The sequence below is a fragment of the Canis lupus genome, chromosome 8, assembly GCF_011100685.1.
Source record: "Canis lupus familiaris isolate Mischka breed German Shepherd chromosome 8, alternate assembly UU_Cfam_GSD_1.0, whole genome shotgun sequence".
Classification (NCBI taxonomy): domain Eukaryota; kingdom Metazoa; phylum Chordata; class Mammalia; order Carnivora; family Canidae; genus Canis; species Canis lupus.
Genome location: NC_049229.1, coordinates 3,086,102 through 3,111,755, shown reverse-complemented (window position 1 = coordinate 3,111,755; position 25,654 = coordinate 3,086,102). Strand labels below are relative to the sequence as shown.

At 41.2% G+C, this 25,654-nt stretch overlaps 1 protein-coding gene across 2 annotated transcripts; it reads left to right on the top strand.

The window, feature by feature from the left end:
* Positions 1 to 3,236: 3,236 nt before the first annotated feature.
* On the top strand, positions 3,237 to 24,498 carry DAD1 (defender against cell death 1). 2 transcript variants are annotated; one of them, XM_038544147.1, is made up of 3 exons: positions 3,237 to 3,565; positions 10,864 to 11,038; positions 24,249 to 24,498. In XM_038544147.1, exons 1-2 carry the CDS (start codon positions 3,355 to 3,357, stop codon positions 10,992 to 10,994), a joined length of 342 nt encoding a protein of 113 aa, XP_038400075.1. In that variant the 5' UTR covers positions 3,237 to 3,354; the 3' UTR covers positions 10,995 to 11,038; positions 24,249 to 24,498. The 2 variants fall into 2 exon arrangements, with proteins under 2 accessions (XP_038400075.1, XP_038400076.1); XM_038544148.1 differs by lacking the exon at positions 10,864 to 11,038 and having other exon boundaries at positions 3,238 to 3,565.
* Positions 24,499 to 25,654: the final 1,156 nt, after the last annotated feature.

Here is a 25,654-nt window from a genome sequence, read left to right as displayed (position 1 = left end):
CAGGGAAATACAAATCAAAACCACAATGAGATACCACCTCACACCAGTGAGAATGGGGAACATTAACAAGGCAGGAAACCACAAATGTTGGAGAGGATGCGGAGAAAAGGGAACCCTCTTGCACTGTTGGTGGGAATGTGAACTGGTGCAGCCACTCTGGAAAACTGTGTGGAGGTTCCTCAGAGTTAAAAATAGACCTGCCCTACGACCCAGCAATTGCACTGTTGGGGATTTACCCCAAAGATTCAGATGCAATGAATCGCCGGGACACCTGCACCCCGATGTTTCTAGCAGCAATGTCCACAATAGCCAAACTGTGGAAGGAGCCTCGGTGTCCATCGAAAGATGAATGGATAAAGAAGATGTGGTCTATGTATACAATGGAATATTCCTCAGCCATTAGAAACGACAAATACCCACCATTTGCTTCCACATGGATGGAATTGGAGGGTATTATGCTGAGTGAAGTAAGTCAATCGGAGAAGGACAAACAGTGTATGTTCTCATTCATTTGGGGAATATAAATAATAGTGAAAGGGAATATAAGGGAAGGGAGAAGAAATGTGTGGGAAATATCAGAAAGGGAGACAGAACATAAAGACTCCTAACTCTGGGAAACGAACTAGGGGTGGTGGGAGGGGAGGAGGGCGGGGGGTGGGGGTGAAATGGGTGGCGGGCACTGAGGGGAGCACTTGACAGGATGAGCACTGGGTGTTATTCTGTATGTTGGTAAATTGAACACCAATAAAAAATTAATTTATAAAAAAAAAAGATTACGCGGTTTGGGGACTCAGTCTAAGGGTCCATTTTGGGCCTGTGCTTTTCTTTTTAACACAACATTCCAGCCATCCTGGTATTGTTATTTCCAAATCATAGAAAAGGAAAATGAGGGCTGCATGACTAACTTGTTATGGATCAGGCAACAGCAGAACCAAGGTTCAAACCCAGAACTCTGACCCTAGAACCAGCACTCTTATCCATTTTTCTGGATGTGAATTTTTACATATATTCTGATTTAAACTGTTGAAATCAATACTAGTATTAGCAATTTCCTGTTGACAGATCAGTTAAAAATATTTCAGCGATTATAGAATCATAAACTGAACACAGAACAAGACCTTTTCTTGCTGTTTTAAGTAGTCCAGAAAAACTTTAGTTTATTATATATTGATGTTTGACTTTGCAGGTCTCAGAAAAGGATGCACTCAGTAAGTGAATTAGTTATTTTTCATCTCTTTTGCTTTCCCTCTTTGGGAGTTCCTATGGAGATGCTAATAATGATAGTTGACACGGATCAAAGGCAGATACAGCATAAGGGAGAAACTGCTGGAAGGAGCCTGGCTGATGGAATAGAAATCCCCTGAGGAATCCACTCCTGAATGATTAAAAAGCATCAGCGTAGCCTTTAAAGTCTGATGTTGAATACTTGGTGAGGAAGCTACTCTCCTACTTGCTGAAGAAGCAGGGAGGAAGGTTCAATTTGTCAGAGAAACTGAAGCTTCTTGCCTTATTATATTGAAATAGGACCTAGCCTGGTTATTCACTGCTCCCCTCCTTTTTTTTCTCAGCAAGCTAAGAGTTTAGGCTGAACTTAAGTTAGCAGTGCAAATCTCTGTGAGTGTGAATATGAATCTTTTTCAAATAGATTGTAAAGCTTTCTGAGGACATGGATTATTTCTCTTCTTTCTAGAACCTAAGCAAGGTTTTGCTCATCAATGCTAATCACTATAATTGTTGACGCTGACATAGTTTCCACGTTAACAAATGAAGGACCCTTGAAGACAAGGAATTTTGCTTTAGCAATTTTGATAGAGTACCTAGGATAACTCAAAGTTGTTAACAAGGTTAAAAAGCACCTGGTGGGCAGCCTGGGTGGCTCAGCGGTTTAGCGCCGCCTTAGCTCAGGGCCAGATCCTGGAGACCCTGGATGAGTCTCACATCAGCCTCCCGGCATGGAGCCTGCCTCTCTCTCTCTTTCTCATGAATAAATAAATAAATAAAATCTTAAAAAAAAAAAAAAAGGCACCTGGTTACGTGCGACCTGCAACTGAAAGATGAGAGAAGGAGAAGCAGGGCTGGAAGGTTAGATTAATGTGAAATTAAAAGGGCAGAGAAAGGGACGCCTGGGTGGCTCAGCGGTTGAGTGTCTACTTCGGCTCGCCATGGAGTCCCACATTGGGCTCCCTGCAGGGAGCCTGCTTCCCCCTCTGCCTGTGTCTCTCATGAATAAATAAATAAATCTTAAAAAAAAGGGCAGCGAAAGCCAGAAATTAAAGTGGATCTGATTTTTAAAGTTAAAACGCTAAATATGTTATAAATATATAATGGTAATTCCATTTGTTAAAACGCAAAACCATAAACCTTCAGCCTCCTCTGCAAAAGGTGCTGGAGGAGGTAGGGTTTGAACCAGGCAATGCTCCTGTGTGCCTTCCAGCGTAGCGTCCTGGGGCACTACACCGGGTTCAAGATGCCAGCTTGTGAGCAAAAGGTTGCTTAACCCGGTCACCCCCAGTATGCAGGTTAATCGACTGTTTTCACTCAGTCCCCGCCCCCAGCAAGACCCCCCCCCCCCCCCCCGGACGGCACCTACAGTTTAGCACAGCGCCACGAGGCGCCCAATAAATATTTGCTGAACTAATGAATGCCTGCGGACTTGGGGTTCCCTGTGTACCGCGCTTATTCGTTAGCGCTCCCAGGGACAAATCCCAAGTCCCGCTCAGGGCCAGGTAGAGGGCAAGCTGCCTCCCCCCATAACCCCGCCTAAGCTAGTGCCTGCGCAGCGATTAGCAGCGGTGGGTCTTTCTGCGGGCGGACGTAACTTGCTCTAATCATCTGGGGCAGGCATTTGCCCTTAACAGAGCTGGGGCTGCGTCGCGACTGAACCCCGAGGACGCCAGGCGTTGCCTCACAGTAGATCCAAACACTCAATCTTTGAAGACGCGGGTGGGCCAAAGAAAGCCGGAACCCTCGGGTGGCTACGCTGTCCTTTGTAAAACCTGTCCCCCTCTTCCTCCCACAGTATCCTGTTGCTAGAGCAACTGTGGGCGTCACCGACCTGACCACGGAAGTAGGACGGAAAGAGCACACGTCTCCGGCCCAGGGACGGATCAGATCCACTGCGCAGGCGCCTTAGCTTTAGCAGGCCGTGGCCCACGTCTGTAGATGTGCTCTGCGTCTGCGCGGTAGTTGCTTCGCGCCCGGGCCTGAGTACACGCCTGCGCAAAGAGGCGACTCGGGGCGGGCGGAGCGGGGCTGCAGAGGTGCGCAGGCGTCAAGGCTACGGACTACATCCGGGGTGGCCGTGGCTTTCGCCGGGCGTTCGGGGAGCGCAGGCCGAGAAGCGAGTGTGTAGTCATGTCGGCGTCGGTAGCGTCGGTTATCTCGCGGTTCCTAGAGGAGTACTTGAGCTCCACGCCTCAGCGCCTGAAGCTGCTTGACGCGTACCTCCTGTACATACTGCTGACCGGGGCGCTGCAGTTCGGTTATTGCCTCCTCGTGGGGACCTTCCCCTTCAACTCTTTTCTCTCGGGCTTCATCTCTTGTGTGGGGAGCTTCATCCTAGCGGGTAATGGTTCTCTACGTAATCGCAGTAATAATGTGTTTACTTTGGTGCGCTGCTTTTCCTCCCTCGTCACTCTCTTTTATAGCAGATCACCGCCCCGTGAAGTCCCGAGAGGAGCCTGCATTGCCCTCTTTTGTGAAAGGGGAAATTGAGGCTCAGAAAGGTTGCCACAAGCCTGATTCTGGAATTCTGGAGAAACCCGCTTCACTCCAGGAAAACTCCATTTCAGCGTTCACTTCGGCTTTAACATACCTTTAAAATGGGTAGAGCTTTAAAATGGAAAAGCAGACTCCGAAGTATCTCTCTCACCTCGACCTAATCACTGCTAACCGCTAGTGAAACAGTGTAAGAAATAGGAGCATAGGTGGTTCGCTTGTTGAATCAACCTTTACTTGACTTTGGCTTTCAGCTGCTCCTACTTCTTTCTTGTGGATAAAGCTGTTGTGTCAGTATCCTGAACTCCGTTTTTATTCACAGAGCTCTATTTTAGCAGTTATTATTCTGATTCCCAGCATTTGATACGTTGTAGACTGCCGTATATAACAAAAGCTGACCTTTCTTGCCCAGTAGGAACTCTAGTGAATGCTAAGTTCAGCCTTGGCCCATGAGTTAGCCTGGCACCAGGTGGGCCCTTCCAGTCACTGGTATCGTCTTCTGTCTGATTTTGAGAACATGTTAGAATCCATTTTTTCCCCCAGTGTGATTATTATCAGACCATCAATTGTGTTTTGAGTCTAACAGAGGGTACTAGCTTTGGAGGTGCATCAGGTTTCTGTTTCTTGTCCTCAGTGAATTTACAGTCTATTTGGGGCAGAAACAAAATACAGCATTAGAATTGCTCATTTATAGTGGTTCTCAGCTTATAGAGCTGTAGAATGCTTTTTACACAAATGCTAGCTCAGACTCATACCAGAGATACTCCACCTTCTTTCTCAGAACTTAAAATAAGCCTAAGGACTTAATGACTTGTGTACTAGCCGGTCTGGAGTTGTAGAGTTAATAGCCTGTGAATTGGATGTTTTATTATGATCTTTGGGTTTTGTCCTAGATGACCAAGACTTGGTTCTTTGTGGCAGCATCTGGGCTATCAGGAGTTCCGATGTTACCTCCGTCATATACACCAGATAGCCTACCCTGTTTGCTCTGGATATCAGACCTTCTACCCCATCCCCCTGCATCCCCCCTTTGCCTCTCCCGCCTCCCCCAATCCAGGGTGCTTGTAACTAAAAATTGTATTATCCAGACCGGAGAAGGAATTTTGAGAACCTCTAGTGACTTCCATTTGATGATTTTTGTCTTCCAGGTCTGCAAGAGTAGGAGTGGGGTGGGGCCTAAGTTGATTGAAAAGAAAGTTTCTTGCTGAAGTCACCCCAGCTTCATAAGCCTAAGGTTAAGAATGCCTCCTCAGGGCTTACATGGAAGACTGATTTACTGAGGAGTGGGTATGGACTACAGTTGTAGATTAGTGTGATAAAAGCAGAAGATTTTCTTTTGAACAGATAATTTTTTCTTATGCCAAGTCCTATTTTTGGGCTGTTGTAGCTAAAATTGAGTTGGCAGATTCCGTTTCCTCCTCCCCAGTGAAAAGTCCTAGCTTGCTTTTGAAGAGAATGTCTAGTGCAAAGGCACAGTGATAGTGGAGTCAATATGGGGGATTAGGATTTCCAAAGTTCTTAGATAACAGGTAATTGGGCCAGAGAAATGGAAGTTGCTTCAGGATAAGAAAGGATTCATGAGAGTTCATAGTCATCATCAAAGGTTCATTTCTTTTGACAACATTGCCCTTGCTAGATCCTAACTCTTCTGCCGTTTGTTACCCAGATCTTCAAAGGAGTTGTTTAAACGGGAAATTTGAAATTTGGGGTTTATCCTTCATTGGATTGTTGGGAAGGGAAGCCTTTTATCTATTTATGGTTCTGGGTTTCTCATTTTCTGGTGTTTTTTTCCCTGTTGGAAGAGCCCCGTTTAGTTGGAGAATGGGAATTGTAGGAGATTCTGTTCAATGTTTACGTAGTGCTGGATGCTAGAGCTTTGACAGGGTCAGGCCAAGGATTTTATTCTGTAGGTAATAGAAAAGCTAAGGATTTTTAAAGATTTTTTAATTAAATTAATTAATTTTTGAAGAAGATTTTATTTATCTGAGTGAGAGAGACACACAGATAGTGAGAGAGAGCACGAGCAGAGAGGAGAGGGAGAAGCAAGGCTCCCTGCTCAGCAGGGAGCCTTATGCAGAACCCAGGTCCCCTGAGCTGAAGGCAGACACCTAACCGGCTGAGCCATGCAGGTGCCCCAAATTTAATTTAATTTATTTTTAAAAGTTTAGTTAAGCAATCTCTATACCCAGGTACTCATGCACTTTTTAAAAGTTTAGTTAAGCAATCTTTATACCCAGGTACTCATGCACCTGTGGCTTGAACTCACAACTCTGAGACCCAAGAGTTGCATGCTTTTCTGACTGAGCCGGCCAGTTCTCCTGTGTCCACTGGGAGAGACAGATTAAAAAAAAAAAAATCCAAGTAAGGGAGAGACTTAGAATTGGTGTGCCTACACTAGATGAGTTGGAGGGAAATGTTATTTAGTTTAGTTTCCTAATTTCTTTTTGGCAGGCTATTTTCTTCCATTCCTCTTGCATGTATTAGTTAAGCATATGCTCTTAGAAAATTTCCTTAGCAGCTGACTATTTATCTTATAGTTAGATATCTCTAGCTGGGGACATCTGTCCCTTTGTTAAAGTAACATCCCAGGTTGGCAGCCCTTCTAGTTTCCTTTTTTACCTAAGTGAAATCCCTCTTTCTGCTCATTCAGAGTGCTATTTAAGAGATAAGTGGAAAACATGAAGACTTTTTAAAGCGTCTTTGATCTTGAAACCAGTTTAGTCATTTTTACAACTTTGATCTATTTTATTTCCTAATCTATATGAAACAATTTTGGATTTTAAAAAAAGACTTATTTATTTCAGAGAGAGAGAGCATGCACACGTTAGAGGAAGGGAGGGGCAGAGGAGAGAGAGAATCTTGAGCAGACTCCCTATGGAGCAGTGAGCCTGATGTGGGGCTGGATCTTACCACTTGATACCATGACCTGAGCTAGAAAGATTTGGATGCTTATCCAAGATTTGGATGCTTATCTGACTGAGCCACCCAGGCTTTTTGGATTTAACAAAAATAGTTTTGTTGTTTCTTCCAGTTTACAAATCCAAAAGCAGTTTGAATTTGAAAGGCAAGGAGGCCTAATCCAGAGTATTTTCTATCTCATAGGAACTATTGGGCCACGTGGACTGGGGTCTAGCATTTCTTTGGGCATTATCTATTAGATTTATGGGCCCTGATATTATCTACCATAACCATTATCCAAGGGATTGGAAGTTTGCTAACCTTGTGCTTGAGAGTCCTGTTTCTAAATCTTTCATACCTGTTGCTAGCTCCTCTCCATCTATACTTCTCTTTTAACTCTTCCATATTTCCTCTTTTCCTTTGTTCTCAGTTGAGATCTTGTTTTATTTTATTTTTTTACTAAAAAGTAGATAGGAATCCTTGTATCTTCCCAGCAAGGAATCATAGCAGCCCATCTGCATCTATACCCCCACTCTTTTACTTCCCATGATGATGGTTTGTGTGTCCTTTTCTTGTCAACTCCTTGGGCAGAAGATCCAGTGTTCTCTTGCTCCCTCAGGGACTCAACTTCTGCAATTATCTTTCCATTCTACATTATCAGTATTTCTCTGTTGGGTCATTCCCGTTATACAATATGCTCTAATATTGTCCAAATAAAAAATGTTTGGCCCCAGATGCCCCTCCAGCTGCCATTCTATTTCTTTATTCCCCATCATCAGAGAATGCTATAAAAGAATAGTCTAGTTGCTGTTTCTGCTTTCTCAGTTTCCATTCATTCCTTACCCCACTCTAGCCCCACCACTCTGATGAAACTACTCTTGCCATCTTGCCAAACCTAGTGGCCATCTACTTTACCTTGTCTGAATGCACAGCAGCATTTAGCATTTAAAATAGTTGGCTGCTGCCTTCTGTGTAAAGGACTTTCTTCTTCTTGAAGCTTCTGTAGCACTACACTCTCCCGGTTGTTCCTTCTCAAGTCATTGGTTTTACCTTCCTACTCTGTGCTAGACGCTTCTCTGAGGACATGGTGATAGACCCCTTCTGTTTTCTAATTTCTTTCCATAGATGGATTTAAATAATCTTTCTGTAACTACAGTTTGCCCCATTTATGTTTTTAGTTCTGACCCATTCCCTGCATTCCAGATTAGTAAATCCAGTTGCCCACTTGGCATCTTTATTTGATGTCTGGTATGAAACTACAAACTGAACCTTTCCACCCAGCCATCTGCCTCTTCACCAGTCAGTACGTTGGTTGAAGCCAAAACTTTAGGAGGTTTTCTTGATCCCTTATTTCTGTTATTTCCCACTTCTATTTCATTAGCAAGCCCTGTCTTCTCCGAAATATAGCCTGTATCTCTTCACTTATGTTCATCTTTACTGCCATTGGCTGCCTGTTCAGCCTGTGTAGTTCCTCTGCTCCTTTAAGTCTGTAAAGCATTCTCTGCTGTGGTTCTGGCAACCTTAACAATGATAAATCAGATTATTTTACTCATCTGCTAAAACTCTGAAATGTTCCATTTCCTAAAGCGTACAAAACTCCACAGGATTGGGCCCTTGACTCCCTCTTAGCCTTGATCACTATGGTCTAGTCAATCTGACCTATTACATCTAAGACATGTCAAGATTGTTCTTACTACCTGGAATGCTCTGCCCCTAGATCTTTGCATGGTTGGCTCCTATTTTTCAAATTTTGGTCTTAAGCAGTACCTTTTTAGAAAGATATTCTGGGACTACCAAATAAAAATAGCTTCCCAGTCACTCTCTTATTACCTTGCTTTATATTCTTCATAGCACATATTACTACCTGGTATTTCCTTGTTTATTTACTTACGTATTTCTCTCTGTTGGAGTGTAAGTTTCTTGGGAGCCAGACTCTTCTCTTGTTCTTTGCCATGTTCCCAGCACCTAGGATGATGCTAACACATAATAGGTGCTCAGTAAATATTTTGCTGGATGAATGAACATTTAAGGAGATAGATTAAATTAGAACGGCCTAAGTGAAGCAGGCTGCCTTAGGAGGTAGTAAATTTCCATCTTTGGAAGTGTTTAGGGAGAGAATGGAGGATCATTTGTGGAGGAGCTTTTTAAACAGATGTTCTTTGCCATTTTTATATCTTAATGCATCTGAGATTATAGGACATCCGTGTCAGTAACACAGGTTCTGGGAGATTTGTAATTTTCCACTGGGGATGGCTTGTCAGATTCTGGGTGTGGTGAGTATACTTTGGAAAATTTCCTAGGTGACATCAGCCTCCCCCAGTATGCCCATCCCCACCTCTTGGACATTTTATGTATCAAAATAGGTGTTGGTCTTTATAACTCCAAGGTCCTTCCGTCTCCATAGACTCTTTGATTTCTTATGTTGTCATTAAAATAAGCTGGGTGACTATGGCCACGGTAACCATACACATCAGTTCATTACCTTATTCACCCTCATGGGGAGCTTCTCTTGTCCCCTTGCATTTCCTGAAACACTACTCTATCCCTACCCTCCATCTCAATAGCCATGGTTAATCATTTGGTATCTATTTCTCCAAATTTTTCCTAGGTTCCAACTAAAAGAAATGAGAAAATAATGATAACTTGTTTTCTTAAGAGAAATATGGAATGGAATAATTTTTGGCTTTTTTTAAACTTAATATATCTTGGATATCTTTACTATCAACATGTAGAGAATTTATCTTTTTTTTTTTTTTTGAGTAATTGTATGAGATTTCATTGCATGTCGGTAGTGTAATTTATTGAAATAAATCCCCTTGATGACATTTGGACTGTTTGCACTTTTTTTTTTTTCAACTTTATGAACATGCTGTTAGCAATTCTTTGTTCTGTAAGATAAATTCCTTATCCAAAAAGTAAAAAAAAAATTAAATATTAATGGATATTGTCATCTCTCTCAAGTGGATGAACCAGTCTGTACTCTCCAAAGCAGGATTTTAATTGGTTGCCCTTGCTTCAATGTCTTTCATATTTTGAAGGGTCCAGGTGCTTGAAAAGATCAGTGGAACAGTGTTATTTACATGTTTAAGCATAATGAAAACTGTTGCCATGGTGATGGCCTCTGGAGAACTAGTCTGGTAGTTTTCTGATCTTTGGGTCATTTTCTCAGGTCATTTTCTTTCTTGGTTGGTGATGGGATGGATGCTAGCCTGAAGCAGATTTGGGTTTTCTTAGGTAGTGTAATTATTTAACACAGGCATAAAGATATTTTGGAAAACTGTACTTCTGGAGCTTCCTTTTCATGTCAAATGTGACCATGACTAACGTATCAGGTTGGCGTATTCAAGGATGTAGATAGAATGTGGCTAGAGAGAGTTCTTGGTCAAAGTTGTGTAGTTTAGGTCTCAAGTTTTTTGAAAGGAGCAGTTACTAGAACTTTAAGATCAAAGGTTGTAACTATGAGATTTCTCATGGATATAAGGATTTTATACTCTGTGCTATCCAGTATTATACACATTTTATTAGAAAATAGTTCACAGTTTTATAACATTTTGTCATTCAGCCCAGCCGCTTTGTTACTGCTACCCATTCGAGGCAATTATAAACTTAAATTGGGCGATAAGAGAGTTCTGAAGATATTTTGGTTATATGTATCTTTTTCAGAGTAAGCTTTTTGTTTTTAGCCTGGGAAGTCATATTTTTTTCTTTTAACTTTAAGAAGAGCACAAAACATAAATGAACAATTATGAATTCTTAAATTCACCCATCTAGCCAGCACCCAGAGCAAGCTACAGAAGATGTCCAGCACTCTAGATGCCTCCTCCTTGAACTTTGCCAGCCATTCCTCCTCCCTTGAAAGATTAAAACCAGTATCCTCACCTGTATTGCTGTAGACTGGCCTGTGTTAAGCTTTATATAAATGGAATCATACAGCATGTATTTTTTGTATCTGAATTGTGTTGCTTAACACTATATTTGTGGGAAGTATCCATATTATGAAGTTCTTTTCATTGCTGTATAGCATTTTATTGTGTGCATATGCCATAATTTACCCATTTTATTGTTGAGAGACATTTATATTGTTTCTAGTTTGGGTCTGTCATGGGCATCATTCTGGTACATGTCTTTGGATGCACTTATGTGTCGTTTCTGTTAGAATTATTGGGACATAGCATATAGATATGTTCATTAACAGTCATATGTTTTATATTTCTAGATAATCATTTTCATGTTTTGCTTCTTGTGCAGTTTGCCTCAGGATACAGATCAACCCACAGAACAAAGCAGATTTCCAAGGCATCTCCCCAGAGCGAGCCTTTGCTGATTTTCTGTTTGCCAGCACCATCCTGCACCTTGTTGTAATGAACTTCGTTGGCTGAATTATTCCCATTTACTTAACTGGGGAGTGGGAGACTAGAAGAATGTAAGTAGTGATATAGCCCTTGTCCCATAATGTTGCTTTAGGAATAGAAATTGAGTGTGGCTAGTTTTGATTATGGTTACCAAGGTTCTATTGCTGATAAGACATTTGCAGAATTTTATATCAGAATGCAAAGTATGCATTATCATCATGATTCATTGGTGCTGCCTCTCTTGGTCATTGCCTTCCCTTCTCACTGTTCTTGGAAATCATTAAGAGAACAGAAAATAAGTTCCTCTCTTAGTACATTAATTTCTACACCAATAACTCCATAAAAACAACTAAAATTTTGGAATAGACATAAATTGTAGGTTCTTTTTTTTTAAGTTTTTTTTTTTTTTTTTTTTTTTAAATTCATAGAGACACAGAGAGAGATAGAAGAGGCAGAGACACAGGTAGAGGGAGAAGCAGGCCCCATGCAGGGAGCCCAACATGGACTCGATCCCTGGTCTCCAGGATCATACCCCAGGCTACAGGCGGCGCTAAACCTCTTGGCCACCGGGGCTGCCCTAAATTGTAGGTTCTACCTACAGATATGCTCTGTAATTTTTTTTTCTGATTTTGATCTCAGATAACTTTAAATGCTGGGCAGTTATCCCTTCTAGTACCTAGTCTAGTGCTCACACCTGATAGATATCTGGTATATGCTGAATGAATGACTATACCCATTTACTAATAATATGTGTGCTAAAGTGGAAGTAAATGAGGAAATTGGATTAACTTGAGAGATTTTAAAATATAGGATGAGGGATCCCTGGGTGGCGCAGCGGTTTGGCGCCTGCCTTTGGCCCAGGGCGCGATCCTGGAGACCCGGAATCGAATCCCACATCGGGCTCCTGGTGCATGGAGCCTGCTTCTCCCTCTGCCTGTGTCTCTGCCTCTCTCTCTTTCTCTCTCTGTGACTATCATTAATAAAAAATTAAAAAAATCTTAAAAAATATATATATATAGGATGAGATGTCATTTGTTTCATTTGCCATTTTCCCTTTATTCGCAGTAGAGCTCCTTTTTTTTCCTAAATAAACTCTTATGTAGAATCTCAATATATAAAGCAGCAATGGAGCCAGATTTATTTTGATTGACAGAATTGAGAAGCTCTCTCTGCTTGGCTTCTGTTTCAAGTATGGTATGCCCTTCTCTCTATCTCTCCCTTCCAAGTGAATCCTAAATCTCTAAGAAGTACATGAGTGGGCAGCCCGGGTGGCTCAGCGGTTTAGTGCTGCCTTCAGCTCAGGGCCTGATCCTGGAGACCGGGATCAAGTCCCACATCAGGCTCCCTGCATGGAGCCTGCTTCTCCCTCTGCCTGTGTCTCTGCCTCTCTCTCTCTGTGTCTCTCATGAGTAAATAAAATCTTAAAAAAAAAAAAAAAAAAAAAAAAAAAAAGTACATGATTTTTCCAACCTGAATGTGAACACTATTATTTTGTGTTTTGTTTTTTTTGTTTTAATTTTTTATTTATTTATGATAGTCACACAGAGAGAGAGAGGCAGAGACATAGGCAGAGGGATAAGCAGGCTCCATGCACCAGGAACCCGACGTGGGATTCGATCCCGAGTCTCCAGGATCGTGTCCTGGGCCAAAGGCAGGCGCTAAACCGCTGCACCACCCAGGGATCCCTGTTTTTTTTTTTTTTTTTTTTTTTAAGATTTTATTTATTTGAGACAGCACGAGAGAGCACTAGCAGGGGGAGCGGCAGCGGGAGGAGGAGAAGCAGGCTCTCTGTTGAGCAGGGAGCCTGATGTGGGGCTGGATCCCAGGACCCTAGGATCATGACCTGAGCTGAAAGCAGATGTTTTTAATCAACTGAGCCACCCAGGAGCCCCAACACTGCTATTTTATTTATGAGAAAACAGGCATTCTGTGGGCACACAGCTCTTACTTTGCAGAGTAATGCCTTAGCCAGTGGTGCTCTTGGCCTAGTGCTTTTCCAGCACCCCACCTAGCTTACTTATGAATGAATGTGCTTTTTTCTTTGCCTTTCCACTACATAATTTAGTGTTGTTGCTGTTGGGTGGCAGAGAAAAAAAGAACCTTAGGAAATGTTATCTTGTGGCAGGGAAGAATATCCCAGGATGGACCTATTTCTGTGACTACTTAGAGATCTATCATCTTTTTTTTTTTTTTTTTTTTTTTAAGATTCTTATTTATTTATTCACGAGAGAGACACACACAGAGAGAGAGAGAGAGAGAGAGAGAGAGAGAGAGAGAGGCAGAGAGAGAAACTGGCTCCATGCAGGGAGTCTGACGTGGGACTCGATCCTGGTACTCCAGGATCACGCTCTGGGCCAAAGGCAGATGCTCAACCGCTGAGCCACCCAGGCTTCCGGAGATCTATCATTTTTGTACTAATCAGCAGTATAACACACGAATTAGCAACCATGTATAAAGTCTATGCTATGTGATAAGGACTATAGATGAGTTGTTGCATGAATGAATCCATTAACTTACCGTGTTGTATGAATTCTTTCTGTTACTGATAATTGCCTCAAAAAACAGTTGTTAATTCAGGTAAGGTTTCTTTTTTTTTTTAATTTATTTAATTTTTTAATTTTTAGGTAAGGTTTCACTTTGGGTAGTGGTAAGTTGACAGAAATGGTTTATTTTGGTGAAAAGTTTGAGAAGTGCTTCCTTCTACTATTCTAATACAGTTTAACTCTTTGGAGACCTGATTAGGACTTGAGTTGTGCCCCATCCCTCCCCTTACCATATCTTCTGTGTGCCAGTCATGTCTTGTTACTGGGAATATAAACAAAAGTAAAATGTGGCTCTTAACTTTTCTAGTAGGGGAGAAGGCCTATAAACACAGCAGTTAAAAGTCACCATAGTAAAAAAAAAAATTAAAAAAAAAAAAAAAAAGGAAGTCAGCATAGTTAGAGCTACAGCAAAGATCTGAACACAGTGCTGTGGGAGTCCAGAGAAGGGAGCTAGCTATGTGCCATTTGGGAGCAGAGGCAGCAGACAGAGTGTCTGAGAATGATAACTCCTTGAGCAAAGCTAGAAAACAAACCAACAGTGCTGACTTTACCCTTGGCAAAACCTCATGAGTCACTCTTACGCTCTCTGATAGTAACCTTGCTGGAAAGGTCATAAATTTTCTGTCTTACTTTAGATTGCTAAAATTACTCTTTTCTAGATGAGTCATGTGTATGCTTAGGAAGGGAACAGAGCAAACAATTCAAGGATATTCTCTAGGCTCAGGGAGATACCAAATCATGGAAAATGATTTCTTAGGCCTGTCGTGATCGGCAGAGGACTCTGCTGCAGAGAGCCTAGAATTTCAAAATTATGACAAAAACAGAGGCAATAAAAGCAGGCTCAGCAGGAACTGCATACTGCAGACCATATTAAGAACTTAACGGCCACCTGTTCAGCTGGGAATTATGGGCCCAAGGTACAGCAAGAGCCTCCAATCCTAGATTACAGTGTTAAATTATTTATAGAGCATATGCTCATTGAAAAATCCTTCTCTCTGGGACACTGCCCGAAAGGTTTTTCACAGATCTTTCATTTGATGCAGTTTATACTGTCCCACTTCTAATTTTCTTTTTAAAGATTTTATTTATTTATTCATGAGAGACAGAGAAAGAGAGGCAGACATTGGCAGAGGGAGAAGCAGGCTCCACGTAGGGAGCCTGATGTAGGATTTGATCCTGGGACCCCGGGGTCACGCCCGGGCCCGAAGGCAGGCACCAAACTGCTGAGCGACCGAGGTATCCCATCCCGTTTTTAATTTTTAAACATCCATCTATTTGCCCATATGTGCTTCTAACTCAGCTCTGTGTGTAGTGTGCCAAAACACTTAAAATAGTTTCCAAGTGAGTTCTCAGTATTTATACCAACTCAGAAGGTAGACCAAAACAGATTGAACATTCTCCATACCTGTCAAGTACATTGAGGGTTGGTTGTAAAAAGAATAAACATCTATAGTGTACTGTTCTTGCATGAATTGGGGGATGACATTTAAAATGAAGAGCTACTCTGAAAAAGGCAAAAAAAAGATTAAAAGAAAATGGCATTGAGGTAAAAAATAAATTTATTCAAGGATAAGTAAATAAATTAACAGATAGTGAGAACTCACCAAAGGTCAAGCTTCAAGTGCTTCTTCTGTGTCTTTATTTTCAGATAGGTTTGCTAGTGCCATTTATAAGAGAGTCTGATAATCCAGTCTGACTTCAAAAGAATTTTTTATACTCTATTTTTGCTTAAATTTGTTTACTATAAAGTATCTGGCAATTGCAGAATTAAATGTGTTTAAAAAGTATTTATCATTGTTCTCCTCTTAATTATTTTCCTTCTTTGCTTTTATTATGATAATTTAAAAAAATATAGAAAAGTGTGGAGAATATTATAACCAACCACTACGAGGAATTAAGATATTGAACATATTAGGGTCACCTCGGTGGCTTAGTCGTTTAAGCATCTGCCTTCTGCTCAGGTCATGATCTCAGGGTCCTGGGATGAGTCCCCCTAGGATGAGACCCCCATCTGGCTCCCTGCTCTGTGGGGAGCCTGCTTCTTCCTCTCCCTTGGCCCTTCCCCTGCTTGTGCTCACTCTATCGCTCTGCTCTCTCTCTCAAATAAAATCTTAAAAAAAAAAAAGATTTTGAACATACTAGATATTGTAGATTATCAGCTAAAGTTCCCTTTGAATTGCTGTCTAGTCTCCATTCCTTCCCTCTACTCTAAGACCTGAGTTTCATGATGATTTCCTTCAGCCAGAACTATTGTAAAACCTAGATCTATTGGGATGCCTGGGTGGTTCAGCGGTTGAGCATCTGCCTTTGATTCAGGTCATGATCCTGGAGTGTCAGGATAGAGTCCCACATTGGGCTCCCTGCATGGAGGCTGCTTCTCCCTCTGTGTCTCTGCGTCTCTCATGAATAAATACATAAATAAATATTAAAAAAAGAACAACAACCCTAGATCTATTAACACAGCCTTTTCCAACCTTCAGCTTTTGTGGCCTTTGAAAACACATCCTTTGGTAAAGACCCACTCAGTTGGCAGCACTGTTTATATGTAGCTATCCCAGGGCCAAGAATAAACTCATGACATACATACATATATTTAATATTTATTTATTCATTAGAGATTTTGTTTATTTGACAGAGAGTGAGCAAGCACGTGTCGAGCATGAGTCAGGGGGAGGGGCAGAGGTACAAGTAGATACCCCTCTGAGCAGGGAGTGACGCTGGGCTCAGTCCTAGGACCCTGAGATCATGATCTGAGCTGTATAGGCAGCCGCTCAACTGGCTGAACCACCCATGAGCCTCTATTTTTATTTTTTAAATAATACTTATTTGAAATCACTTTATTTGGGACACCTGGATGGCTTAGCGGTTGGGCGTCTGCCTTCCACTTAGGCTGTGACCTGGATCTGGGGATAGAGTCCTGAATTGGGCTCCCTGTGAGGAGCCTGCTTCTCTCTCTGCCTAGGTCTCTGTCTCACTCGTGCGTGCGCGCTCTACCTCTCTCTCTCTCTCATGAATGAATGAATGAATGAATAAATAAATAAATAAATAAATAAATAAATAAATAATCTAAAAAAAACCCCAACAAAATCACTTTATTTAAGTTTGTCAAGCCGCTGAGCCACCCATGGATCCCCAAAATCACTTTATTTTTACGCAACATCCATACCCAGCATGGGGCTCGAACTCTGTACCCTGGTATCAAAAGTGAGCCAGCCAGGTGCCCCACTTTTGAAAATGCAGAAGTAAAAAATGCTCCTTATGAGCTTTGGAGTTGCTGATCAGTGTCTGGCACTTTAGGTGGCTGTAAACCGTTTTTTTTTTTTTTTTATTTTAAGATTTTATTTATTTATGAGAGACACAGAGAGAGGCAGAGACATAGGAAGAGGGAGAAGCAGGCTCCCTGTAGGGAGCCTGATGTGGAACTCCATTCCAGAACCCCAGGATCACGACCTGAGCCAAAGGCAGGCACTCAACCACTGAGCCACCTGGGTGCCCCCTGTAAATCTGTTTTGTGTGTGTGTGTGTGTGTGTGTGTGTGTGTCTGTGTGTGTTTTGTAAATCTGTTTTGAATGAATGTATGACACAGAAGTTCAGGAGATTTGAATATTTTAAAATTTACATGGTATCTCTAAATATTTACTGTGTTGTTTCTTCATGTCTCTTTGTGAAATTTTTTTTCAAAAATTGTCAGCCTATATAACATATTCTGAAAGGAAATGAATAGGGACATAGTTACATTGGGTAACACTTTGGGCAGGAAAGTTCCTCATGACATACATGGTCCCTGGATCTGAGGGAAAGCGAACTGGGAAAAAAAGGGACAAGTCTGAGCTTGGAAACATGCTCAGTCTGGAAGGAGGTTGTTTGCCAAATGCTTAAATGCTCCTGTTAAAATCTTGTTAGTGTTGCTTTGCTTTTGCAATGGAGGCCATTCTCCCACAGATCTTTAAAAATTCATAGTGTTTAATCCTGGCTGGAACCAGGAGACTGACAGGGCTGGGCAGAACAGAACTCTGACAAGCAGTGCTTTCCCCAAAAAATTGCTAATTAACTTTTTGAATTTATCAGTAAAGTACAGAAGTCGTCTCTTACCTGTGGGGGATACATTCCAAGACGCCTAGTGGATGCCTGAAATCAATGGTACTGAATCCTACATACACTAGTGTTTTTCCTGTATGCATATACCTGTGATAAGGTTCAGTTTATCAGTTAGGCACAGTAAGAGATTAAAAGCAACTACTAACAAAATAGAACAGTTATAGTAGTATACTGGAATTAAAGTTTTGTGAATGTGTTCTTAGAATATCTTACTGTCCTGTATCCATCTGTCTTCTGATGATGGGAGATGATAAAATGCCTGTGTGATGAGATGAAGCAAGGGAGGTGATGTGGGCATTGGGACATAGTGTTAGGCGACTATGGACCTGACAGTATGACAGGAGGAAGGTCATCTGCTTCCCCTGTGACCGACTGCAGGAACTATGACTATGGAAAGTGAAACCTTGAATAAACGGGTGCTAGCGTGTAGTGTCAGAAAATTACCTCTGGAAGGGAATCGAGGTATTATTCTTTAGGCTGTACTGCCACCTAGTGGGTTGCACATTTCATATGCTAAGAATGTGCTACAAAGCAAAAGAAAAGTTGAATGGGAGGGGGACCACTGATACCTTTGTGATAAAATCTAGTTTCTTTCTAGTCACAGGAGGGCAGCAGAGGTCTAAGTGGACTTAGGTGCTGGGTGGGGGTTTGCTTTACATTCTGACCAGAGGTGGGCAGTGTGGAGTTAGGCACAGAAGGTCATGCAACAGGGATTTCCTTAACCAGGAAAGACATCAAGTGCATGGAGACCCACAGATTTTCCTTTTATTTCCTTTTCTTATTTTGTCAATTCAAGAGCTCTCTTTTTGGTTCATTCTAGACCTGTTTTTGTTCCCAAATCCACGGTAGTAATCTTTAATTTTTTGATTAGGGGGAGCTTTTTAGTTTTTATTCCACTTTCTCTTTGACATTTCATCTTATTTTTTTTTTTTTTTTTTTTTTTTTTAATTTTTTTTTAATTTATTTATGATAGTCAGAGAGAGAGAGAGGCAGAGACACAGGCAGAGGGAGAAGCAGGCTCCATGCACCGGGAGCCCAACGTGGGATTCGATCCTAGGTCTCCAGGATCGCGCCCTGGGCCAAAGGCAGGCGCCAAACCGCTGCGCCACCCAGGGATCCCGACATTTCATCTTATATTGAATTAGATCTAGCCACCAAGTTCCCAAAAAGAGACCTATTCTAAATTTGTAGAACGTATTTTGAGCTAAGCATACAGTATGATCTTTTTTTTTTTCCAACCACCTTTTTTCTCCAGTTGGAGGGGGAGTTGAATTCTTTAGCCATTATTAAAATGCTGAATCTACTTATTTTATTTTATTTTTTAAATATTTTATTTATTTATTCATGAGAGACACAGAGAGAGAGGGAGAGGCAGAGACACAGGCAGAGGGAGAAGCAGGCTCCATGCAAGGAGCCCGATGTGGGACACAATCCCGGGTCTCCAGGATCACACCCTGAGCTGCCGGCGGCACTAAACCGCTGCTCCATCCGGGCTGCCCTACTTATTTTATTTACTAAAAAAAAACCCATTAATTAATGACGAATTGGTGATTGAGCTCTATTTTGTATTTGGTCTATTTAAAGCTACCAGTTTAAAAAAAAATCAAATATTGTTGTGTTTATGAATTTCACAGCTGCCCTAATTCCCTGCCTTATTTCTCCATCCTTGCAGCTCAGATGATTCCTACTCCATGTCATCCCAGCCCCCAGGTTGTATAAGAGCCTGTTCTGGAGCCCACTGTGCATACCTCTAATGCTACACTTACCCAATAGTTACGAAATGGTTTGTTTGCTTTCCTCTCTCTTCCACTGAACTCTGTTTTTTTTTTTTTTTTAAGATTTTATTCATGAGAGACAGAGAGAGAGAGAGGCAGAGACACAGGCAGAAAGAGAAGCAGGCTCCATGTGGGGAGCCCAACACAGGACTCTATCCCAGGACTCCAGGATCACAACCTGAGCTGAAGGCAGATGCTTAACCACTGAGCCACCCAGACCTCCCTCTTCCACTGAACTCTTAATTCCCTGAAGGCATAGCACGGGGCTAATAGTCACTATGCATATTTGTTGAGTGAGCGTATGAATAAATAATTTCAACTATAAGAAAATGCTATAAAATAGCTAAATCATAGTTACACGGATGCTAAGACATGGAAAATGCTGTGGAAGAAGGAAGCCAACGAAAAAATTCTTAGGAAGGGGCTGTAGGGTAGGGCAAAGCATGAGACTAGAAGTTGGAAGACCTGCATTGTAGATTTTGCTCTGTTAACTAGTTGATTGGACAAATAAGCTTGTTTCTTACTTTCTTTCTTCTTTTTTTTTTTAATAAGCTTGTTTCTAAGGCCCAGTTTCCTTATCTACAACAGTGAGGGAATTAACCTGGATGTTCATCAGTCTTTTCCAGCTGTTACAGCCTGTGGTTATTAGAATTCACGATAATTCCTGTTGTATTTCAGGCAGTTCATACCGTTTGTGTGGATCCTCAATTGATCTTTGCTTTTTGTTTTCTTCAAGTGTTGCTTTTTATTCATATTACCAGATTTCCACTATCCATTCACAGGAGGTGGAAAGTTAGTGTGGCTGTATATAACAAAATGTACAATGTTTCTATAAGGCCTTTTACAAAATTAGATAACATTTATAAAATGTTTTATAGGGCAGCCTGGGTGGCTCATCAGTTTAGCGCCACCTTCAGCCCAGGGCGTGATCCTGGAGACTAGGGATCAAGTCCCGTGTCAGGCTCCTGCATGGAGCCTGCTTCTCCCTCTGCCTGTGTCTCTGCCTCTCTATCTCTCTCTCTGTGTCTCTCATGAATAAATAAATAAAATCTTAAAAAAAAAATGTTTTATAGTTAGCACATTACCAGGCTTGTGGGACTCCTGGTACATACATACGCTCCTACGTGAACATACACTCCTAGAAATGTTAATCCATTGATCCTCATGGCCAACCCCGTGATGGAGTTAGATGAATAGTAGTATTCCCATTTTATGCATGAGGTAATTAAACCTTGGTGAAGGGGTGCCTTTGTGGCACAGTCAATTTAAGCGTCAACTCTTGGTTTTTTGGCTCAGGTCATGATCTCAGGGTTGTGATACCCAGCCCCACAGTGGGCTCTGCACTGAGTGCAGAGCCTGGTAGTTTCTCTTTCCTCTCCCTTTGCCCTTGCCTGCCTTGCTCAAGCGCGGCGCACACTCTCTCTTTCTCTCTCTCTAAAATAAATCTTAAAAAACAAAAAAACAAAAACAAACAAAAAAACAAACCCAACCTTGATGGAATTTACATTTTTAAAAAGTAAGCTCTATACTCAATGTGATGCTCGAACTTATGACCTTAAGGTCAAGAGTCTCATGCTCCACTGACTGAACCAGCATTTAGTTTAACTTGTCCAGGCCCTGGAGCTAGTAGTGACTGCATGGGAATTTGATAACATTTTGACTCTGAACTTTTATATTCCTTTTCCTCTATTATGTTCAGAGACTTGGATAATGGGTATCTACATCTTTTTGTTAAGTTTTCATAAAAATATTAACATCTTTTTTCAATAGGAAAAGCTTAGGAGAGATTGATAAGACGAAAGTAGGCTATCTAAAATGTTTCTGTGGGGTGCCTGGCTGGCTCAGTTGGAAGAGTGTGTGACTCTTGATCTTGGGGTTGTGAGTTTGAGCCCCACGTTGGGTATAGAGATTTACATACATACATACATATATAAATTTAAAAAAATGTGTCTACAGAGTTGATCATCTTGGGTTCAGAAGACACGCAAGAAAGATCAGGAGACCTGACTTTATCCAGAGAGGATAATGTGGGCTCAGTGCTCTCCAGTAGAACTCTACAATGGGGAAGTGTTCTAGGTTTGTGCCATCCAGGATGGTAGCCACTAGTCATGTGATTTCATTTGTTTTGTTTAAGATTTTATTTTTAAGTAATCTCTACATTTAGCATAGGGCTAGAATTTACAAGCCCTGAGATTAAGAGTTACATGCTCAAAAAAAAAAAAAAAAAAAAAAAAGTTGCATGCTCTACTGACTGAGCCAGCCAGCTGCCCCCAGCTACATGTTGTTAGTGAAAATTTGAAATGTGCCTGAGTGAGGCACTGAATTTTTTATTTCATTTTTTTTAACTGAGTTTAGATAGCCATGTATGGCTGGTGGCTTCAGTGTTAGCACAGTTCTAGACAGATCTGTTAAACTCCCAGGTTATTGCTTCCTCATCTATAAAACGAGAGGATCAAACTAGTTGATCTACAAAGCTCCTGTCATCTTTAGAAACACACAATTTCCCTTCTGAAAGTATAGTGATTCAGATTGAGCTCAGAACCTAGAATTTCTGCAGAATGGTCTTGATGCACATTTTCTCTAATTTCACTATTAATTGGGTGATCAGGATATTCAGGATGAGATGTATTTGAAGGAAAATCAGTATTTGAGTGTATCTACTTAGTGCTGGTGTCTGAATAGAGAGAGTACTGGAGAAGAATACAGATTCCAAATAGAAATGACCCCGTCTGGCATTATCTTTTGTATCTCTACAGAGAATAATTATTTTTAACTTTGTGTTGTGCCTGACTTTCTTTTAAGATGATTAGAACAGACTGATCACATGGCACGGTCTTTTCTGCATGGGTGAAATAGACTGAAGAAGTCATGTGAACTTTTCTCAGTAGGTGTCTTCCATTTTGCATGTCTCAATTATCATGGGAGGCAATTTTATTAGTTTCCTAAAACCTTTATCTCCTGGTTAGCAGTTGAAGCATTCTTCTGAGTGTGGCATAGTCTAATTTTGTTGAGTTAACATTTCAAAGAATCTTAGATCCACTGCTTTTAGAATACTGTCTGGGAAATGTAGTTTTGTCTTAAAAGAAGGGAGCAGATTTTTGTTAAATAGAATTTTCTGAAAACCACTATTAAAGAGACTTAATCTCATGAGTCATTTTTGCCTTCTAAATGAACCAGTCCCAGTGTCTTAGATTTAACTGTTTTAATACCAGAAAATCTCAAAACTTGACTTTCGTGCTAAACCTAGGATTTCTTTTAAAATTCTGCGTCAAGACTCCTCACTGAAAAGCCCAATGCTCTAGTCTGCTTACCTCGGCCGTTAGAACTGATGCATTCTATAACCAGAGAGTTTGCTTTAAGAAATTTGATGAAGTGGGTGTACCTGGGTGGCTCAGTCAGTTGAGTGTTTGCCTTAGGTTTAGGTCATGATCCTGGGATCCCGGGATCCAGCCCCACATCGGGGCTCCCTGCTCAGTGGAGAACCTGCTTTTCCCTCTTTGTCTCCCCCTTCCTCTACCTATGCGCGCTCTCTCTCTCTGTCAAGTAAATAAATAAAATCTTAAAAAAAAAATTTGATGGAGTGGGGCACCTGGGTGGCTCAGTCCATGGAGTATGCGACTCTTGATACTGGAGTTGTGAGTTTGAGTCTCATGTTAGGTGTAGAGATTGCTTAAAAATTTTTTTTAAGAAAAGGAAATTTGATGGAGTGAGTAGGTTAAGTTTTAATAGATCTGTTTGTTCCTGGTTGGCACTATGAATGCTTTTTGTTCCCTGTTTTTTGCTCTTTTTTCACAGTTCAGATGTAGTAATGTTCTACAGTTCTATATCATTTCTTTAAATACCCTTGTTAGTGAAATAAAAGCACCCTGGCTGGAAGTCTAATAAGATCTTTCCTTTAAGTTCTGATGCTAGAGTCTCCAGGTCACCAGAACCAGTATGCAAAATAAGGTGATGTGTTTTACCAGCCAGGGTAGGCCAGCTCTTGAAAGGTAGTGTTTTCCAACCTTTTTCAAGTCATGACACGGAAAGAAGATCGCAGTATTTTAATGACACACTGCAGGAAAAAGGGCTGCTGATGGCTAGGAATGTTGGAGCCTCTAAGGCTAAGGGGCCACTTTCTGGCTGCACCCATGTTGCATTGCGCTAGGCTGACAGCTCTCCTGGAGGGCCTTGAAAAGGTTTGCTGGGTTTGCGGGAGGGCTTCATCTCACAGCCTACAGATTGCAGTCTTGTGTGGCCAGCAATGTGGCCAGCAATGTGGCTGCTTCTCTTGGGAGTTATCCTCTACCTTCTTGCCAAAAATAACCTTATCTTTCAATGAAAATGAAATTATTTCTTCTATTTTGGGACCTTTGTTAAATCTGAGATTGGGAATTTTTCTCTACTCTTTCTCCTTTGAAATTCTTCCTTTTTACCCCCTATTCTCTAACTGAAATTTAGTCCTTTGTATGCTTTTTAGATCCAGAAAACCTCTTTAGGCTAAGTTGCAGCCCTCCTCACCTCCCAAGATTCTGTGAGCTAGAGAGGTCAGGGTGACTTATATAAAGTTGTGTGCTTTATTGATTGCAGAGCTGGAATTAGAACCCATGCCTGCCACTCCTAGTAAATTTTGCCGTGGTGTGCTTGGGATTCAGATTGGAACATTCATTTTTATGGATACCCCTATAAAATGTTCTGTGAGAAATATTTGCTTTATTCTGGTTGTTCTAGCATGGCTTGAATACTGTCTAGAACTTGGGAGCCCCATAATTGTCTTTGTGGGTTCAGAATTTAGATTGAAGGATTTGGGGCCCTGTTTTCTGGTATTGTAAGACATTTTTAAAAACCTTGGATGTCTCTTTTACCTTTCTTTTTCTTTCTTTTAGGTTCACTTTTTGACTTCCCTTGGATGAGAACTTTTGAGATGGCAACTTGGACATGTGGATTTTCTTCAAGAAAAATAAGATTTATACTTAAATACTGATTCTGATTTCAAATGTAGGTGGAGAGCCCAGAGAAGTTTCCTTGCTTCTGTGTTAGAGCAGCTTTGTAATGAGCATTTATTAACATGACCTCTGCTTCCCATTAAGTGTAACCTTTTTGCCTTCCAAATTAAAAAACTCCATGCCACTCCTTCCTGTGCCTCTGTCTCTCTCTCTCTCTCTTTTTAATTCTTTATTGGTATTAAAATCCTTTTCTTTCAGTCCTCTGAAAAGCTCTTTAGGAGTTGATAATTTGCAACTGGGAATCTACTTCCATGTTTTCATTAAGTGTATCTGAAATTAATGACAAAAGGCAGTGCTGACAGCCCTGGGAAATGACAGTCCTTTGTCTTTTCCCTGAGGCTGGTAATCCTTTACTAATCCTTTACTTGTTACAGGTGGTTCTGTGCTTATGACACAATGCATTCCTGGAACTGCATCATTAAGCACTTTGTTAGAAATGGAACTAAGCGGGTGCTTCCACATTTACATCTGTTTCAAATGCTTTAGTGGTGAAAAGTGAAATATGTAAAAAAAAAAAAATAGATAAGTGAAATATGTAATATGCAGTGTCAGCAAAATGTAAGGGTTGTGTATATGTTTGTTGATAGATAACAGTCCTCACCAAACCACTTGCACAAATATTTTCTCATTTTGTTCTTGTAACTTTCAGGGGCTCTAATCCTCATTAGATATGGGAAGAAATTGAAGATCTGATCTGTCACTTGCTTAAGACCAAAAGTCCCAACACAGCTTGTGTAGAGCAATAGATCTGCTGGCTGAAGTCTAGGCATATTTATATGTATCATGCTAACAATCCTGTTTCCATCTTGGGTGCCATATATAGGACCTAAGCTATGCTGAGAATTCCACTATTTAAATTTAGCTGACTACTGAGATGATGAGTTGTGCTCTAGAGGTTCTCCAAATTCATGGCTCATTAAAATCGCTCGGGGAGGGCAGCTCGGGTGGCTTGGCGGTTTCGTGCCGCCTTCAGCCCAGGGCGTGATCCTGGAGACCTGGGATCAAGTCCCGCGTCGGGTTCCCTGCATGGAGCCTGCTTCTCCCTCTGCCCGTATCTCTGCCTCTCTCTCTCCCCTCTCTGTGTTCCTCATGAATAAATAAATAAAAAATCTTAAAAAAAAAATCGCTTGGGGAACTTAAAAAAAGGAGATCTCAATGCCCAAGTCACACCCCAGACCAATTAAATAAAAATCTTTGAGAGTGGTATCTGTACTTTGTACAGCTGCCCAGCTAATTCTCATGTGCAGCCAAACTGGAGGAGCCCTCCTCTGGATTCTTGCTACTCA